This window comes from Maniola jurtina, chromosome 17, assembly GCF_905333055.1.
Source record: "Maniola jurtina chromosome 17, ilManJurt1.1, whole genome shotgun sequence".
Classification (NCBI taxonomy): Eukaryota; Metazoa; Arthropoda; class Insecta; order Lepidoptera; family Nymphalidae; genus Maniola; species Maniola jurtina.
The window spans coordinates 9157503-9178653 of NC_060045.1; the positions used below are offsets into that span (position 1 = coordinate 9157503).

At 36.2% G+C, this 21151-nt stretch overlaps 2 protein-coding genes across 9 annotated transcripts in view; both read right to left on the reverse strand.

Moving 5' to 3' along the window:
- The window catches only part of LOC123873499, a 227360-nt gene that overhangs the window by 151587 nt on the left and 54622 nt on the right, over positions 1-21151 (reverse strand). The window lies entirely within an intron of this gene.
- On the reverse strand, positions 70-2508 carry LOC123873501 (facilitated trehalose transporter Tret1-2 homolog). 2 transcript variants are annotated; one of them, XM_045918355.1, is made up of 3 exons: positions 2180-2508; positions 1770-1908; positions 70-1331 (listed from the first exon to the last, which is right to left on the reverse strand). In XM_045918355.1, exons 1-3 carry the CDS (start codon positions 2199-2201, stop codon positions 152-154), a joined length of 1341 nt encoding a protein of 446 aa, XP_045774311.1. In that variant the 5' UTR covers positions 2202-2508; the 3' UTR covers positions 70-151. The 2 variants fall into 2 exon arrangements, with proteins under 2 accessions (XP_045774311.1, XP_045774310.1); XM_045918354.1 differs by having other exon boundaries at positions 70-1464; positions 2180-2507.

A 21151-nucleotide genomic window follows, 5' to 3' on the forward strand; every position in this document is an offset into this window, starting at 1 on the left:
ATGAAGTCCCTTCTAAGGGTTCGTTTTTACCATTTTACACGGAACCCCAAAAGAATAATTAAGATAACATCCAGTAAAACATTTTTTTTATTTAATTAAATGTTACTATAGAAGGTACAAACATAAATCTTAAAACTAAATCATTACCCACTCAACATGTGGTAGGTACTGATGGAAATATGTTTTTAGTAGACTCTTCTTTTAAGTCTATCAATTCAACTTCTTCTTTTGAAACATGTTTCTTATCTGAGAAACATTTCTCTATTTCTAGGATTGTTTTATTTTTGGTTTCTGGCAACACCTTGTAAATAATACTGATAATTATTGACGATGCGATAGCGCAGAATAAAAATGATCCGTGTGAGTTGAAGTATGTAAATAAATAAGGAAAAGTTTTTAACACAATACCCATAACAGCATTAGTTAATAATGCGTAAACAGCTAAGAACAAACTTCTATGTTTGATTGGTGTGAACTCGCTAGCCAAACACACGCACATTATCATAGGACCGCAACTTATTGTTACTGAAAAGCCAGTCAAAATGAATAAGGTTAAGTATTTGCTTTCTAATATAACATTAAAATGTACTAAATACAAATAGATCGATAGAATAAACAAAAAAAATACTCCTATAGAAGCTGTGCTTAATAACAAAGTCCGCCGTTTTAGAAACTTAATCAGAAAAACGCCGATATACATTCCAAGTACTGTAACACCATCTAACACCAGCATTCCTTCATATGCTGCTGATTCACTTACAGTAATTGCTTTAATAATATCTATAGCATATACTGTACAGGCCAGTTTGCCTGAATTGTGATAAAGGCATGATGTAAGAAGACAAAGTAATAACGGCTTATAAAACTTTTTATCCGCTATTGAGTTATAAAGTTTAATAACACAATGCTTTTGTTTATTTAATTGACGTTCTTGTTTTTGTCTTAAATTCTCTTTTTGCGAATATATGAGTTGTTTGAGTTCTTCCTCAGAATCTTTGTCGACTCCCTTCAACCAACGATGACATTTGGCACATTCTTCAAAACGTCCCTTAGTGGCTAACCAAACAGGTGACTCGGGCCAAAATAATAAGCTCGTATTGTAGATGCAGCAAATAAATATCAATATGCCGATATTTTTCCAATGGTAAAATGTTCCAATGGCGTTTGAAATCCATATACCCCAAAAAAATGTTGCACTTTTAAAAGTAAGAAAAATGCCTCTATAGTTGGGAGATGTGTATTCAGTGAGTACCATGACAGCGCCCGTCAATTGTACTGCGGGGAACATGCCTTGTAAAAACCCACTTATTAAAAGTTCAGTGACAGTTGTACTAAAATAAAACAATAAAACACATACAAATGTATTAATCCATAAAATAATGTATGGTACTTTTCTCCCATATCTCTCTGCAATTATGGGAACAATTACACCCAATGGAAGAGATCCGTAGGCTGAGCTTGAAGCTAAAATAAAAGTTAAAAATAAAAATTAATACTTATCTTACAAAAATTCATTCATTCTTCGTATAGTTATGTATTTTATAAACAAACCAGCTTATGCCCGCAACTTTGTCCGCAAATTTCAAACCCCTATTTTATCCTCTTAGGTCTTGACATTTTTTTCAATCCTTTCTTAGCGGATATCTACGTCATAATAGCTATCTGCATCCTAAATTTCAGCCTGATCTGTCCAGTAATTTGAGCTGTGCATTGATAGATCAATTAGTCAGTTAGTCAGTCACCTTTTCCTTTTATACATTTAGACTTACACAACCAGGACATTGTTTCCGTGCTGATGGCTGCAGTTGAATTTGCTTGTTTCCGTATTTGCGGAATAAAAACTGTCGGGGCACCAAAAAATAATCCATAAATAAATATGTTTAATGTTACTCCACTGCATACAAACATCTGCAAGTAAAATACTCCTAGATTAAAAAAAATCTTGACTTATGTTAAAAAGTTAGTTTTATCCCCTTTTCATACTCTTTATATTATTTCCATCCAGGATGATTTACACAAAACTTAAAAAAAAACATTATTTTTCAATCACCAAAAAACTGGAATAAATTTGACATTTTACAGTTTTTATGAAACCTGTCAAAACGTATTTTTCAGTTAAAGTATATTTGGTGATTGAACAATCATCCCTTACTAGAATGAACGTGAATGAAATCCTCACCTGTCTTAACAGTGGTTTCCATGAAGTCTTTGTGGTGCTTTTAACGGTTTTATCCTTTTCATATAATTTTTCCATTGCTAAGGGGTTTTTGAAGTGACAACGAATACTTATTTAGGCGCATTGAGCGTTTTTGAGATGGGTTGAATCTTTAAGGCCGCGTCATGGACTAATGTTATTAGTGCTTGGAGTGCCGATAGATGTAAAAACTAAACTACTGTAAATGGTTCTAATTTACAAACTAGTTTTTAGGTTTTAGTATTTAATAAGAGCTATAATTTATTTGAAAAACCATTAAACCCTGCTATTTCATAGTTTTAAGGTTTGACTTCTGTTGGCAGTGTCCAATTACTAGTTATCTATCAATAATAATGTCCTATGAGCTTATCTATCGTCCAAATGTCACGAAATAGCGACAAAATAATAATGTGTACCCAATCGTTAACATTTTTAATAGTATACAACTAAAGGATGTCCATGAATTTGTTTGAATTATCGAAAATTTGTATTATTGAGACCATCAACATTTGGGTTTCACTGTAACATACATTTTTTGGCACTTTATGAGAGACGTGAGAAATAAGTGGATATATTCTTAGTGAAATAAGAATGGTGCCCAAGAATGGAAAAAGAAAAAGAGGTCGCTCTTGTCAGAGATGGGAGGATGACATACTAGAAATGGCAGGGAATACATGGAGAAGAAAAGCCAAAGAGAGAACATGGAGAACCCTGGAGGAGGCCGTTGCTCATGGGCAAACTGAATGAAAAGAAAAAAAAGAAAAACAAACAACAACACCAGTGTCAAAATTATTTATTCGTTTAAATTATATGAACATACATTAACGAGCATGCAATTCAGTAAAATAAGACTTATATATACTATTATTATATTATATAACATACCTACATAATATAATAATATTAAGGAAAATCAAATATATTGATTTTCCTTAATTTCCACTCTCATTAGAAAAATAAATAAATGAGAGTGGAAATTAAGGAAAATCAATATATTTGATTCAAATCCCAACCGTTTTGCATACAATCCGTGCCTAGACAAAAATATTAAATGTTATTACATTTCTATACTATTTTTAATGCTTTAGGAGAAAATAATGGGAAAAGAGAGCATACATTACAAGCTGTAAGCAAATCACTTTGCAAAAAAGGATTTCACGGAACGAATATAATTTAAAAATAGCAATAAGGCCCCATCTCTAAACTGAATGTCATGTGTACAGGTCTTACTAGATGTAGAGCTTACGCTTTGAGAGCCAGAGACATTTGCAGGATGAGGCTTAATGGAGCTTCTAAGACGTATGCCTCAGACGAGAGGCTGGAATTAAGGGCGACTGTGTGTGCTATTTGCCTACTATACGTAAGTATGGATGTAGCCGTTCACTATAGTTGCTGCTATACCTGATTTGAATGGAGTTCTTATTGGCGTCTAACTCTCTGTATCGTATTATTTACTGTGGAGGGCAGTTACCCGTTTCTACTTTCTAGTATTAATCATACAATGGTAGGGATTTTCTTTAATGAATAATTAATCTGAGCTCAAAGATCCCGATAGGCTTTGCTGGCTTTTCATCAAGCATGATTATCGTCAAGCGTGAGCCTATATCTCAATTTTAAAAGTTCACCAATGCACCAGAAAATTCGTGATAAATTAGTATAAAAGTCACTCACTAAACATTATTTTAAACAATAACTGTACTAACTCAAGCATCTGAAATTCCAAACAGTTTACTAATGACATCGCTTAAATTCAAATTCGGGTAGTAAATAGAGATTAATTCATATCCATAAATTTCCCAGTCAAATAAGCACTAATGAATACAGCACCTGGGGGCATCTTTGTAAATGCTGCGAATTTATCAAGGTTCACGCGAAATACTTTGAAAATTATTCATAGTACGTGGGTGTGTCATTGCCCCTTGGAGACGAAGTTACTCGGCACTGTTTATAACGTACCTTGGTGACCTCTGAAAGTTAGTTATAGCATGCCCCCGACACTCCATACAAGCCAACTGATTTAATTACCTATTATGACTACTGGAAAACTAGCTTGTCCGTATACGATTTGTGTTGTGTATAACGGTAAGACTGAAGTCTGACTGCGAACATTCACTGGCGGAGTAACGAGGCTTTGACAGTCCCTTGTGCTCCGTCTTCAGCGGTGAGATGGAACATCGTGAGGTTTTTAGTCGGTAGGAGTTCGACTCCGACATAACCACTGTTCTCCCCCGTGGCCGGTGGTATCCATTATGGATTTTCCTCAATAAGGCTGAGGTCTGAGCGATTCATCATTCGAGCGGGACAAGGACAACGCAACATAAACACTTTTTATTATGTATTAAGGTTTGTTGTCAAATGCATGTCTATCTTGCAATTTATATATAAAAATTGGTCAAGTGTGACTCGGACTCGCACACCGTCTCCGTATCGTCGCTAGTACAAGATTATGCACTTTTTAATTTTTTTTATTTACGTGGCGGTCATTTTGAAATCTTTATTATTGTTGTAGCGGCAATAAAAATACACAATCTGTGAAAATTTCAACACTCTACCTATGGTTCATAAGATACAGCCCGCTCACAAACAGACGGACGGACAGCGGAGGCTTAGTAATAGGGTCCCGTTGACATCCTTGGGGTACGGAACCTTACAATTGGAAACCGAAGTCTTGAACACTAGGCTTTCACCGCTTTAAACAAATTCAATTGTAATTATTACATACAATTGTCGCATATCCTACGCTCCGCCTCAGGAAAGTGGGAAAGTCGTTTGTGGGAATGAGTGTAATATTTTATAATAAAATTCCACAATCAATTTTAGACTTGCCTTTACACAAGTTTAAAAAATCGATTAAAAGTATGCACCTGAAAAAAGCTTATTATACAATCGAAGATTATGTAAATGACAAAAAAGCTTGGATTTACACAACCAGCAGCTCCAGCAATACACGGCGCTGCAATTGATTGTATACAGTATGGCATATTATTGTAAATTGTACATTTGAAAAGAGCAACCGCCGAGTTTCTTGCTGGTTCTTCTCGGTAGGAACGGCATTCGAACCAGTGGTAGATTATTTTGACTATTCAAAAGCACTTGTAAAAGTTTAATTGAATAAAAATAATTTGAATTTGAATTTACTCGCTGAATACGAATTTCGATCAAACTTTGACAACCGAATTTTTTATAAAGTTTTGTTTATAAAGTTGAGCTTACAACTGAATGAACCCATACGGTTCATTACGCAAAACTTTTCCATAAAACCGTGCTATTTAAGTTTCACAGTTGTGAAGCGAGTCAATAAAATCAAAGGTATTTTGAGCCCGATCAGGCGTAAAGTGAACCGTGAAAGTGGAACAAGTTTTCGAGTCAAGTGGAACGTCAATACAACTCTACGGCTGCTCTCTGGAAATATTCTGGAATATTCAAAACTAGCTGATGCCCGCGACTTCGTTCGCATGGATGTGGGTTTTTTAAAATTCCCGTGGGAACTCTTTGATTTTCTGGGATAAAAAGTAGCTTATGTGCTAATCCAGGGTATAATCTATCTCCATTCTAAATTTCAGCCAAATCCGTCCAGTAGTTTTTACGTGGAGGAGTAACAAACATACACACACACACACACACACACACACACACACACACACACACACACACACACACACATACAAACTTTTTCCTTTATAATATTAGTGTGATAGATTATTCATTGATGCACTAGTTTATGCCTCCAACTTAGAAATAGAAATTAGTGTATCTCACAAAGAGTTTTGCAAAAAGCGACAAGGCTGTAAATTGGTAAATGCCTCTGCTTTTTTTAACCCCCGACCCAAAAAGAGGGGTGTTATAAGTTTGACGTGTGTATCTGTGTATCTGTCTGTGGCATCGTAGCTCCTAAACTAGTGGTCCGATTTTAATTTAGTTTTTTGTTTGAAAGGTGGCTTGATCGAGAGTGTTCTTAGCTATAATCCAAGAAAATCGGTTCAGCCGTTTGCTATCTATAAGGTAGACCCACTCTAAAACGGATTTTAAGAAATTCCTACGCTATTTTTATAAGACCCAAGTCGATGCCATTTACCATTAGCGTCCTCGTATTCTCTCGGTAACTTGAACATTTTACGCTGTAACTCGTTCGTAGGATGTGGTTTTAATGGAGCTCTTAAAACGTTTATGATATTCCCTTCCCTGTGTCAGACTAAAATAAAATATTATGTGTGTACGAGTGAATAAAACCGAGAGTTTTCAACAAAAAAAACATTTACATAATATTGTAAATGTTTGACAGATTGTCGTATGTGACGAAAACTTTATGAGCCTCGTGCGCGCTGCCTTTTATTTTTTAAACCCCGACCCAAAAAGAGGGGTGTTATAAGTTTGACGTGTGTATCTGTGTGTCTGTGTATCTGTGTATCTGTGTGTCTGTGTATCTGTGTATCTGTCTGTGGCATCGTAGCGCCTAAACGAATGAACCGATTTTAATTTACCTACTTTTTTTTGTTTGAAAGGTGGCTTGATCGAGAGTGTTCTTAGCTATAATCCAAAAAAATTGGTTCAGCCGTTTAAAAGTTATCAGCTCTTTTCTAGTTACTGTAACCTTCACTTGTCGGGGGTGTTATAAATTTTTAATTTACACTTGTTACTTTTATCTACTGGACAATGTACTCCTTTTATTCCTTTTTAAACCCCGACCCAAAAAGAGGGGTGTTATAAGTTTGACGTGTGTATCTGTGTGTTTGTGTATCTGTCTGTGACATCGTAGCTCCTAAACGAATGAACCGATTTTAATTTAGTTTTTCTGTTTGAAAGGTGGCTTGATTGAGAGTGTTCTTAGCTGTAATCCAAGAAAATCGGTTCAGCCGTTTGAAAGTTATTTACTTTTTAGAGAGTTTTGTGTCGGGGGTTTTAAATTTTGAATTTATATCCCTAATAATTATTCGTAATGATCCGACCGCCTTTACACCGTAAATATATTCCGTTATGGTTATTCTTCTTCGTCGTAACACTCTTGGCAGAGCGGTCGTGGTCATCACGAGGTGACGTCTTTGAGTACGCCTCACGAGCATTCGCCATTTTTCCCTGCTGGTCTTCTGTTATGGTATTGTTTCCAATATTGTCTATTTGTGTGTAATACAGAGTTTTGACATACTTATACGTATATTATCTATACCTATTCGTATCTAATATTTAATCATGAACAGGATGATTATTATTAAAGAAACCAAGAAAATCATTGACTTTATAAAGTAATATCGTGATTTGTAAGCCACAATGTACATAATAAATTATATGTATTATTATTTGAACCAAAGATAAACAACGGAGAGTCTAAAGCAAAGGCGAATTAACTTTGAGCCTTTATCTGAAAGTCAACCCTAATCCAGAACAAGATAAATCGACCTAATACGGTGATTAAATTTTAATTGAAATTATTGTCTTTGTTTGTCTAATAGATTTTGCTAATTGATTCAAAATATTCTAAGACAAAGAAAAGCCTTTCGCTGTGTTCAAACCAGTTCAAACTTCAAAACCTATAATATCTATTTATTATGAGTAGGTATCCTAAAGATATCATAGGAAATATAGCCTTATCCATACTATATACTAGCTGATACCCGCGACTTCGTTCGCGTGGATGTAGGTTTTTAAAGTTCCCGTGGGAACTCTTTGATTTTCCGGGATAAAAAGTAGCCTATGTGCTAATCCAGGGTATAATCTATCTCCATTCTAAATTTCAGCCCAATCCGTCCAGTAGTTTTTGCGTGAAGGAGTAACAAACATACACACACACACACACACACACACACACACACACACATACAAACTTTCTCCTTTATAATATTAGTGTGATAATATTATAAATGTTAAAGTGAGTCTGTCTGGCTGTCTGTCTGTCTGTCTGTCTGTCTGCTACCTTTTCACGGTCCAACAGTTTAACCGATTCTGACGAAATTTGGTACGGAGTTAGCTGATATCCCGGGGACGGATATAGACTACTTTTTATCCCGGAAAATCAAAGAATTCCCACGGGATTCCTAAAGACCCATCCGCTCAACCGATTTTTATAAAATTTGGTACCGAGGTAGCTTGCTTCCATGTTATTGACACAGACAACTTTTTATCCCGGAAAAAAAACAGTTCCCACGGGATCTTCAAAACCTACATCCACGCGGACGATAGTTCGGGCATCGTCTAGTAATAGTAATAAATTCAATAAGTATTTAAAAAAATATACCGTAGTACCTGTCATACAACGAATTAAAATTCATGGAATTAAGAATTACCTACTTCGTAGGAAGGTAATGTATCTAATAGTACTTAAAATTTATTTGTTATAATTACAATTTATTTTTAAGTTTTTCTGATAGTAATAATTAATTTATCACTTGGTTGTGAAGTTATTTCAAAGGAAAGAAGCCAGCAAGGAACTCTGTTGTCGTCTCATTTCGCGTAACTCAATATCTTTATGGACCCCTTGGTGAAATCCATCCGTATATCGTATACCTCCAATGTCATAACAAGAGCGCCTTTATATCAATTTTATGCATAAAGTATTACGTACCTACATAAAGTTTCACTCGGTTATATGATATTGTGCCCTGGAGTATAATAAAATGTGTCGTTTCATACCTTTAGGCCTTGTCGGCGTCTAGGTTCTAGTATAAAATTTTCTAGATGACAGTGATTCATACAGCAGCCTAAGTATGATAAGTGCGACATATCACTTTCACGGCTTTCGTAATGTTTTATTGGTTTTAGAGCTTACCTTAAGGCCTCATTCGTACGAGAGAAGAACTAGAACAAATGCATTCCCAAGTAGGTCTGTTCACACATCAACGCTTTTTTAACGCTTGTTCTAATTAGAGCTTATACCTAATTTTTTTTTGATATTTTTATTTTGTTGCTCCTTGCTAATTATTCACCATAAAATTAATCTATTATTGATATATGTAGGTATCAGTGCGTTTGTAGGTATTATATTCTTGTAAATATAGAGTACCTAAGTAAATGTACTTTAATTAAATAAGTCAAATAAGTGTGACTCACTGAAAATATAATTTATAGACAGAGTTTTCATGCAGTTTCTATTCCACCGCGGTTAATGGCCTCATCTGGTGACTGGGCAGGCTCATGTTTTGCGTAAGGCCAGACTGGCAGTACAACGAGAAAATGCAGCCAGTATTCTTAGCACCTTTCCACGCTTGCACGATTTGTACAATAATTAGACAAGGCTAGATTTAAGTTTTGTTGTAAAATTTTAAACAAATTGTAAACCAACAAAATAAAATAAAAACCGGCCAAGTGCGAGTCGGACTCGCGCACTGAGAGTTCCGTACTCGGGTTTTTTTTTCGACATTTTGGACGATAAATCAAAAACTATTGTGCATAAAAATAAATAAAAATCTGTTTTAGAATGTGCAGGTAAAGACCTTTCATATGATATCCCATTTGGTATAGTTATCTTACTTTGAAAATTTAAACACATTTTAATTTTTTTAAATGATGTAACAATAAACTCACGGTTTTCAGATTTATTCCTTCACTTATGCTATAAGATCTACCTACCTGCCAAATTTCATGATTCTAAATCTAGGTCAACGGGAAGTACCCTATAGGTTTTCTTGACAGACACGACGACGGACGGACGGACAAACAGACAGACAGACAACAAAGTGATCCTATAAGGAATCCTATAAGATAGACAGACAGACAGACAACAAAGTGATCCTATAAGGAATCCTATAAGACAGACAGACAGACAGACAACAAAGTGATCCTATAAGGAATCCTATAAGATAGACAGACAGACAGACAACAAAGTGATCCTATAAGGAATCCTATAAGATAGACAGACAGACAGACAACAAAGTGATCCTATAAGGAATCCTATAAGACAGACAGACAGACAGACAACAAAGTGATCCTATAAGGAATCCTATAAGATAGACAGACAGACAGACAACAAAGTGATCCTATAAGGAATCCTATAAGACAGACAGACAGACAGACAACAAAGTGATCCTATAAGGGTTCTGTTTTTCCTTTTGAGGTACGGAACTCTAAAAATCGTAACAATAGAGTCACGTCGCTTTTGAAATAAATTTTGGATACTCTATCATATCGCAGTTACAATACCAGAGTGGTGTAAACATAAAAAAAATGTTTTCCGCTATCAATTTTTTTTTACGTTCCTGTTGCGAGCACAATGGCGTCCGCCAAATATTTCTGCGTAGTACAAAAGGTATTCAAAAATCCTGGCGCGGGGAAATAATTCAGATATTTCAGCGAGTTTTTTTCGGAAACTGTTGCAATGTCAGCGCAGCTTTTTCCACTTTACGTTGGCCCTGTATTTATGATCGTCAAACATTGCTTCTATGGATGAATTCTATAAATTGTTTAGATCTTTTTTTTTTAATGGAAATATTACAAGAAAACTTAAAGCTAGCCTTATCTAATTACTATACAAATCATGCCCGCGTGGAATGGTGCCAAGAATATTGGCTGCATTTTCACGCTGGACAGCTAGGCTGATCCGTTGCGCAAAAAATGAGCCAGCCCTTTTGTCACCCGATGAGGCTATTGAACGCGGTGAAATGTCTCGTAATTTTTTTTTTAGCACTAAGACTCCATGGCCCCAGGGTCTCCACGGCAAACGGAACAAAAATGTAACTCTCAATAAAAGAGGCATACTTGCGCCGCTTGCCGTTTTCAGCCATTTCTGCTGCAGCTGCTTTAGATCTGGTTTAAGACCTTATTGTTCCATAAAGGAATTTCCACTTTAATGGACCTTACAGGCTATGTTATAAAACAAATAAGTACAAAATTACATCTTAAAACGCACAATAAATACATGTTAGTAATTAGATCAAAAGAATCTAGAAATTCTAATCTGTATCCATCCTTCCATACTAATATTATAAATGCGAAAGTGTGTCTGTCTGTCACGTCACGTCGTTTGCAAAGATGTAAAGATGTCATAAAAATCCGCGGGAATATGAAACTGTTCCAACTCAGCTATCATGAATGTCTCTGAAGCTGTAAGAGCTTCATTAAGCTTTGTCTTGGTAAATATCTTGCTTCGCTCAAAATATAAACGTCGCTAAACCAACCGCACATACTCACGTAATTGAATTAATGGTCTCCTGTCGTACTTAGTTGTTTCAAATGAACAAATAATATAATGGAATTTAATGACAAACACGTGTATAAGCTTACATTTTCATTATATTTAGTAGGCTTTACCCGTGGCATTGTCCGTGATAGACATTTTTTATTCGAATATAATTTTGCTCTAGAGTGCGATTTATTTTTGTTTTAGCGGCAACAGAAATACGCATAGACAACTCTCTAGCTATTACTGTTCATGAGATACAGCTCCCTGACAGTGAGGGATGGGCAGAAGGACGGACAAACAGACAGCGGAAATTTAGCAATTGGGTCCCGTTGATACCCTACCGGTACGAAACCCTAAAATTATTGTTTAATACAAAGAAAAAAATACAGGATAAACTTAAAAACAAAGGTGACCTTATCACAACAGTGATCTCTTCCAGGCAACCCATACTTGAGAACATAAATAAACTGTAAGACGGGGAGTCGCAAATAGGTATACTTATAATCAATGATCATCAATGAGTATGATCAACTAGCTGACGCCCGCGACTTAATCCGCGTGGATTCAGGTTTTTCGAAATCCCGTGGGAACTCTTTGATTTTCCGGGATAAAAAGTAGCCTATGTGCTAATCCAGGATATTATCTATCTCCATTCTGAATTTCAGCAAAATCCGTCTAGTGGTTTTTGCGTGAAGGACTAAAAAACATACACACACACACACACACACACACACACACACACACACACACACACACACACACACACATACACACACATACACACAAACTTTCGCCTTTATAATATTAGTGTGATGATCATCTTAAATTCGTTTAGTTCACCCGTTTGATGCATTGTTTCAATATTAAATTTCCTATTACACCGCACCACTCACACAAAAATGAACGAGTATCGGAAAAGCGTAACTCAGTTACCTAATATTTCGGCTGATAAATTGGATGATGGGAAATCGGCAACGTGTAACAAACAAGATAGGTACGCGTATGTTATTTAATTGAACGCGAGTATATATATATATATGTATATATAGCGAAAATGTCGGAAAATATTTCACCTTGTTTATTTTCCAGTTAGTTTGGGTTTTCAATTTTCTGACATGCAGTCCAATTATTTTAGATTTCTATTTATTTTTTAATAAATTGGTAGATCGGTTTCATAGAATCTAAATAATTTAAAATACATATCAAAAATTGCTGGACTCATCCCCACCCATCGGCGGTGTTCCCACTACAACAATGCAATCAATCGTTAAATCTAATGTGAATTTTGCACACTTACATTCATAAGTGCGAAAATTCACTTTCATTGAAAAACCAGCTATCAACGCTTTTGATCTTGATCATAATTTCTAATTACATTAATGTAACAAAATACTTTCCGTGAAAAATCGAATGAAGAATCGATACAAGTGTAAATTAAAAATTTATAACACCCCCGACAAGTGAAGGTTACAGTAACTAGAAAAGAGCTGATAACTTTCAAATGCCTGAACCGATTTTCTTGGATTATAGTAAGAACACTCTCGATCAAGCCACCTTACCAAAAAAAATAACTAAATTAAAATCGGTTCATTAGTTTAGGAGCTACGATGCCATAGACAGATACACAGATACACACGTCAAACTTATAACACCCCTCTTTTTGGGTCGGGGGTTAAAAATTATTTAAAAGACGTAATAATGCCCATATCTGATAAGTACACTCCTCAAACTTTTACCGAAAACAAAACCTTTCCAAACGTAATAATGTTAATTTGACACGGGGAAGGACATGTGCCAAATCACGAATGTAGAGAGAACAAAGAAACTTTGGCGTGTTACGTAAGTGTGCTTTCAGGTGAGCCACAATCTTATAGTAAACACATCATTGTCCATTAAATAACACATGCATGTTAGATGGAATAAGGTAGGAATCGATAACCAGCGGTACTGACTGACTTCTTTTATCTAATGCAAGCAGAATAGTTCCCTAAAAGTAAAGTTAGTAGCGTGTTTTGAATGCAGCAAGACTTTCTAAGACAATGCTTTAGATTTTACGGTTTCAAACACATTTATTATAGTTGAGTTAAACATAGTTGCATACCTATTTCTTTGGATACCTTTTAAACGAAATACTTAATATTTTGCCATCAAGTTTGCAAACGAAGTACAAAGAGGACAAATTCACATTACTTACTTTATTTTAATTACTTTTGCAACTGATCTGCCACTGATTTGCGACCACCGTGCCGCCATTAGTAGTTTTTTGCTACAACAATACAACTACAAGAAGCTGCAGCGATCTATTTACAACACGATCACCTATCCACAAAGTCGCGTATGTGGTCCATCTGTTTAAACACTAAGGGTTGAATTCCGAAATTCTATTTTGGCGAAACTTCTGGAATCCGAACTGACCGTCGAATGGCCGAAGCATTTGATCGTACAAATACGGACACCGATAACAAGTTATGTTTTTGTTTGTAACTTTTGAACTAAAAGTTAGCATCCTCATACCTATATACGAGAGATATCTGTTGTCTTAAGAGAGGTCTTTCCGTCACACGCTCCATACAAACGTAGTTCCAATTTCATTTGAATATTAAGCAACCAAAGTCCATGAAATTTTGCAGACATACCTATTCTAGAAACTAATTTCTGTACCTGCGGTTTTCCAGATTTCTGTTAAAATATTCGGTTTCAAAGTTACGCGGTCTTAAAAATTCACATACAAATCTTTGAGCCCCTGTAATTTTAAAACTACATATTTTTAGAAAAATCTAAAACACCACAGGGACAGATATTAGTTTCTAGAATATGTCTGCAAAACTAAATGGACTTTGGTTGCTTAATATTCAAATGAAATTGGAACTACGATTGTATGGAGTAAGTGACAGAGAAAGCCCTGTTAAAGGTGATCGCATACTATAAGTTTAAAACTGATTTGTGAGACGTAAGAAATGCTGATTCAACAGAAGTCGGCGTTATGGGACTATCTATTACAAGATATATACAAAACTGTTCCATTAGATTGTTAAACTTAATGAAACATTATATTTACATGAATACTTTAAAAGCTACCAATTACAATCTGGGTATCTTTAAAACAAGAGTGAATAGGCACCTTCTAGGTAAACGTGTCCCATCTTAGATCACATCATCACTTTCCATCAGGTGTGATTGTGGTCAAGCGCTTGCCTATAGTGAATAAAAAAAAAAAAAAAAGCTTTTATAACGCCCACAAATCCTTTTTTGAAGGCGATTGAAAAGCTATACAAAAAGATCTCTCTCTGGCTTTATTCAATTTTACGACATCGTTAATTTGCGTCTCTCCCAGACCATTTAATGCTTTTGTAATAACAATAGCCTCCATATTTTAGTAAATGGGAAAACCAGTATTTACTGTAATTAGTTCAACGCCATTTTCCGTTCGTTTTTATGTAGGTACCTATATTCCTTGCTATTATTTAGTAAAGAATAGGAAATAGGAATAATGCCTATTAATCAAATCAGCAACTTTACATCAATGTCACAACGCTCGCTAGTATGGGAGCTTGTATGAAATACATAGATGTGACGTCATAACTTCCTCTTCTTCCCGTCGTATTTTCTGCTGGATCGATAATTTAAAATGGCAAACTTAAAATTAACTGTGGATGTGGATCTTACAATTTAACAGTGGATATGGATTAAGGCAGACCACCAACCAATTGGTTGGGGTTGGTGTGGTCCTGCGTGGTGGTGGTGCGTATTGCTTGCTTGGTGGCTGGCTTTTCCTGCATGTTTAGCAGTGGGAGGGCGGGCGGTGCATATCGCCTGCTGCATGTGGCACCATACAGATTTGTCTGTTTCAGCGGATTATATATAGCAAAACTAAGCTTTTGGTGCCTTGTACAGGACTGTTCTTTTAATTATATGATGAAATTTTAAAGTAAGTAATAAATACATTTTTTCATACGATGATCTAAACTTTTATTATGTGGCGTATTTTAAGTGTCTCGTTCTTCAAAGCAAAAACTAAACACTGAATTCACATGGTGTCTTTCTATTTGACACGGATGCTTTACCCAAAAAAATGTTTAAGATACAAAGCAAATTTTGTCACATTAGTAGCGATAAAATTAAAACTACATACAAACTTCGTGACTCACTGACAAATCAATGCACAAGCCTAACCGCTAGGTCTAGAATAAGCATACAAGAACTCTCTTTATGAGAAGACCCACATTAAGAAAAGATTACCAAGAAATATGTTTAAAATTATTAATCCGATAGGATCTACAAAATCTTAAAACCAAGCAGACTAAGTCGTAAGTAAAAGGTAGTTAATGAATAAAAAATTAATTTATTTAGATAAACAGTTTCCCCGCTAGCAAAAATTTGTTTCACTTTATAAACTCGTTAACCATATTTTACTTTTACGACTGTCCTTGACATACCACCGAAAGTTTAATTAAGCCTTAAATAATTTTACTAGAACATTTTATACGCTTATTTAATTAAATATTTTACGACGTCTAAAGAGCAGGCGAAAACCCAGCCACCAACTAAAGTCTGTATGGTGTGAGGTGCCAATATGAAAAACCGGCCAAGTGCGAGTCAGACTCGCGCACTGAGTGTTCCGTACTCGGGTATTTTTTCCAACATTTGGCACGATAAATCAAAAACTATCATACATAAAAATAAATAAAAATCTGTTTAAAAATGTACAAGTAAAGCCCTTTCGTATGATACCCCACTTGGTATAGTTATCTTACTTTGAAAATTGAAACACATTTAAATTTTTTTTTAATGATGTAACCGCAAATTCACGGTTTTCAGATTTATTCCTGTATCTGTACTATTAGACCTACCTATCTGCCAAATTTCATGATTCTAGGACAACGGTAAGTACCCAATAGGTTTCTTGACAGACAGACAGACAGACAGACAGACTGACAGACAGATAGACAAAAATATATATATGGGTTCCGTTTTTCCTTTTGAGGTACGGAACCCTAAAAATTATTATTTAAAGACTAACATTTTTTTTTGACTAAAATTAGTCTAAAAATTTTCAAATTCATTTTAAGTTACCGACCTTTGTTAAAGCCTTTTAAAAACTGAAATCAATTTATACAGGCACCGGTGTGACCGGTAAATCTAGGTCAACCCGATATTTGGGGATGCGCTGCCATAGGGATGCGGTCACCCGGTGCAACTAATTCACTAATTCCACTTTGTTCTTTTTTATGTATGTATGTATGTATATATGTAGGTATGTATGTGGGTATGTATGTTTGTATCCAGATTCTGTGTGTTCCACCGTAGCGCCTAAACTACTGGGCCGATTTTGATGAATGAGGTGTCAATCGATTCGTCGTAAGGGTCCGGGTGACATAGGCTACATTTTATACGAAAAAAATTTACCAAACGGATGTTACATGAAAATAGTGGGGGTCTCGAAATTTTTTTTTTGCTATTGTATCGAGTGGGGTATCAAATGAAAGAGGAGAAAATTCTGAGTTCATAAATATAAATGTAATACAACATTAAAATATTCCAAGCGACAGAAAAACAATTTTTCTATAATATTTCAGCGTTTATTATCAAAATTGTACGCGTTTTGTATTACACGTCGCTTTCATTTCTCGACGATTCCGGGGAAAACGTCTCGGAAAAGATATAAGGCTGTTCACTGAATTCAAAGGTACGTCTCTACTCGTAATTATAACGATTTTCTCCTCATCTGAAACGTGTTCTAAATATGTATGGATCTAATAAATTCTTTTTTACCATAACGTTACGTAAAATGTTCGGTACATTTTTAGGGTTCCGTACCTCGTGTCTGTCAAGAAAACATCAAATCATAAAGGCAGGTAACGTAGAGGGAAAAATTTATCTATTTATCTGGCTATCTTTGCACAAAAAGTCAAAATAAAAAGTCAAAAAGGTTAAACTGTGAAAAATTAAAAAGCTAGCAGATAGGACTAGATACACTTTTATTTTATAATATTGGTATGGAAGTTTAGATTTAATATTTTACTCGCATTATAATCGCCAATAACAGATTTTCTTTTATTATACTTTCTTAACCGTTATTTTTCATATTTTCGCAGTCAGAGTAAGAGGTCCTATTTTATAGGACGGAAATTATTTTTACGCTTAAAGTGGTAAATAAGGCCCTTCTCTGAGCCATAGAGGCTATCCAGCGTTATAAATGATCATCCCTGATGACATCGTTTAGGGGAATATGAGTAACTTGTCAGACCTTTCGTGTAATTTGTCAGGGATATTTATTAAACTCCCCCTGTTTAATACATAGGGTAATAATCGTAGACGATGATGCAACACAATAAGGGGCCTTAATAGAGTATTACTCTAGGTACGTTAAGATAAAGCACCTCGTATTTTAGGGTGGGGCGCCAGCCAGGTAACCTCCCAGTGTGCCTGGATGCTGCTGGTCCCTTTTGGATGCGTCCGAGGGGAAGAGCAGTGTTCGGGCCGGTGCGCCCCGGTAACATGGCTAATAATTTCTCTTCGGAGATATTGTTGGCTATGGCTAATGACCTGGCAGGGGGGAGGTTTCTCCGCGTGTCCCTCTGACTAGCACAGTGGACGAAGCGTAGGATGGGACGCGGGCGAGGCGCGCGTCCCAGGGTCGGGGGACGCACTTCGTTGGTGCGTCCCGGAGGTGCGGTGGTGGGGACCGAGCAGGTCCCCGGTGGAGGGTCTGCCTCGGCAGACGTCGCTGGCTGGGTCGCGGTTGTTTGCTTCGGCGTTCCCGTGACCCAGTCGCCAGGCGACGCGCAGTAGCGCCGCTGGGGTTTAGTGGGTATTCCGGTCGCCTCTCGGCCGGCGAGTCCCACATACCCTCCCTCAGCTGGCTGGCTGCCTCACGGCTGGCTGGCTAGCTTCCGGGGGGATGCGTAAATGCATTCCCCAGCGTCAAAAAAAAAGGGTTATTTTAGGGTTACATATATACCAATAGAACCTTAAGGTGATTGGAAATAATACCAGTTACAAAATAATGATGAAGAAACCATTATTGTTATCTTTTTTTGCTAAAAATAAATATTCTCAAAGGTGTGTGAAGTCTGCCAATCCGCACTTGACCAGCGTGGTGCACTATGTCCTAAACCCTTCTTATTCAGAAACTAGAGGGCTGGTGATGGGTTGATCATCATCATCATCATCAGCCTGCGGACGTCCACTATTGGGCATAGGCCTTCCCTATAGAGCGCCACCACACTCGGTCCTCAGCCTTCCTCATCCAGCCACTTCCCGCCAGCCGCTTTATATCGTCGGTCCATCGTTCTGATGATACCGTATGTGATCTAAAATCTAATACAATTCCCTATCGACGTATTGCCTACTTTGAGTTCACAGATACATATTTTTACTGTCGTTAACACGATAACGCATAGAGGTGTAAAATTAATGTCGCCATAGCTTCCGGGTCAGCGGCCACCCTTACTCGGGCTTGAGTAATGACTGGTAATGTGACGTCACATGTTTCACGTCCTATTAATTTCTATTATTGTCCACTTTTTATGCTGTTTTAACCGACTTCAAAAAAAGAGGAGGTTCTCAATTCGTCGGAATCTTTTTTTTAAATGTAGGTATGTTCCCCGATTACTCAAAGACTCCTGGACCGATTTGAAATTTTTTTTTTGTTTGAAAGGGTATACTGTGCAGGTGGTCCCATATAAATTTGGTGAAGATCTGATGAATATCTTCGGAGATGAAGAACAGAACTCCTCAATGGGTTAGGGCAAATTGCTCGCGATCAGTGTAATAGCTTAGTAAACAGTAGGGTTTAACTGGGCATAGCATAATATTATAGTACCTACAGTGGGGCCACTAAAAATTGCGGAATAAAAAAATTTCAAAAGAAAAATAAAACCAACTTCAAAAACCACATACCTACACTAAAAAATAAAAAATATTTTTTTTCATATACTTATTATTTCAATATTTCATATCATTTTGAAAAGTTAAGTTTCTAACACAAAAACCGTCCAGAAATTGAACAAGCAACTGAAACGTTTATTTCAAGACACGTCTAATATATGATTTTATAGACAAGTTCCAAAGAATACGTCGAGTAGCTACTTACAAGAATACAGACAAGTTCCAAAGAATACGTTCGAGTGCCCTCAAACATCGCGTTGACCCACATCAAATAACGGAAATAGCTCTATATCATCTGAAAGGAGAGTCACATTATTTATAGTAATATCGAGGTTTAGAGATGGACCATTTCACAGCTAGCATGTAAAAATAAGAAAGCTTTTTAGCCTGTGAAATATCACGAAGTAGATCTCACCAAGCTTGGAAATAATTATATTTAATCTCGCTTCGTTTTTAAATTTTGCCCCCTCGCATGGTCATCGACCTGAACTAAGAAGCTAAAGAGTGTGCAAGTAAGAATACTAGAATCTTTCTAACACAAACAATAGAAAGAGAAAAACATTTAATTAAATTTATTAGCAAACGGTTGAAACGAATCTTTGACAAGTGTTCAAAATTTATAACACCCCCGACAAGTGAAGGTTACAGAAACTAGAAAAGAGCTGATAACTTTCAAACGGCTGAACCGATTTTTCGGATTATAGCTAAGAACACTCTCGATCAAGCCACCTTTCAAACAAAAAAATAAAATTAAAATCAGTTCATTAGTTTAGGAGCTACGATGCCACAGACAGATACACAGATACACACGTCAAACTTATCACACCCCTCTTTTTGGGTCGGGGGTTAAAAAGAGCAACAACCGTCGAATTTTTTACTGGCTTTTAGGAAAAGCATTCCAAACCAGCAGTGGTAGATGAACTTGACGATTTAAAAGTAGGTACTCTTATGAATGAAAAATCTTTCTATTTCTATTGCATGTGTGAAAATTGACTTTCGTAAAAAACTACCTGTGAAATATCAGCGTTATTAATCATGATCATAGTTCCCAATTAATGTAGCTGTAAAATCGCTTGTGAAATAACTGTGAAGAAAAATAAATTCACCAAATGAAATTGATTTAAAAGTAGCAATAATACCTACCCATCTCTAGTAAGGTATATGGAAAAGATACGAAAACCCTTTCTAAAAAATTATTGTGGCAATATGTTACTTTATTTACCTTCGAATTTATATACCTGCCTGTGGTGGATTGATGAGGCCCGACATCATCATGATCATCCATCGCCCGGTGCACTACTGAGCACGGGCTTCTTCTCAGAATAAGAAGGATTTGGCCATATCCTACCACGCTGCCCCAAGCCAAGTGTGGATCGGCGGAGTTAACTCACCTTTAAGAGCATTATGGAGAACTCTCAAGCAAACATCCTTTGTTGTTGTTTTCCTTCACCATAAAGCCTCACAAACGAAGAAAGGCCAAACTGAATATACAAACCTGCATCAGTTCGGTCGTATTGAATGCACATACACGGAACAATCTCATCAGTTCATTTCGATTTGTGGATTTAACTGAATCTCTTCAGTACATCCGGCCGCTTTCGGCGCGTCGGTCTTTATCCCGAAACATCCACATACAGCACAAAGTTTTATCCGGTCAGGTGAAACCAAAGGTAAAACTGTCCGTAAATAGTAAAAGACTTGTTAGGGATTGGCTATACCTCAGCCAATTCAGTCGCGAAAGGTGTATCTACGATCTACAATAGTCTATTGATAAAGGAAAACTGACTAAAATATCAGTAAGTATATACATACATCTAATTCCGCTAGGTCTAAAAAACTTGAAATTTTACTTACTTATAAATAGTTACAAGCTTTTATTTAACTTGCAAGGTTTATTAAGTCAAATCTTGCAAGTATGTTAGTTAGTTTTCTTTTTTAAGTCAAATCTTGCAAGCTGA

Coding starts and splice junctions, on each gene's coding strand:
- LOC123873501 (XM_045918354.1), bottom strand. CDS start 2,254: ATGGAAAAATTATATGAAAAGGATAAAACCGTTAAAAGCACCACAAAG. Junction 1,909..2,179: donor GGAAACCACTGTTAAGACAG/GTGAGGATTTCA, acceptor TTTTACTTGCAG/ATGTTTGTATGCAGTGGAGT. Junction 1,465..1,769: donor GGAAACAATGTCCTGGTTGT/GTAAGTCTAAAT, acceptor CTTTTATTTTAG/CTTCAAGCTCAGCCTACGGA.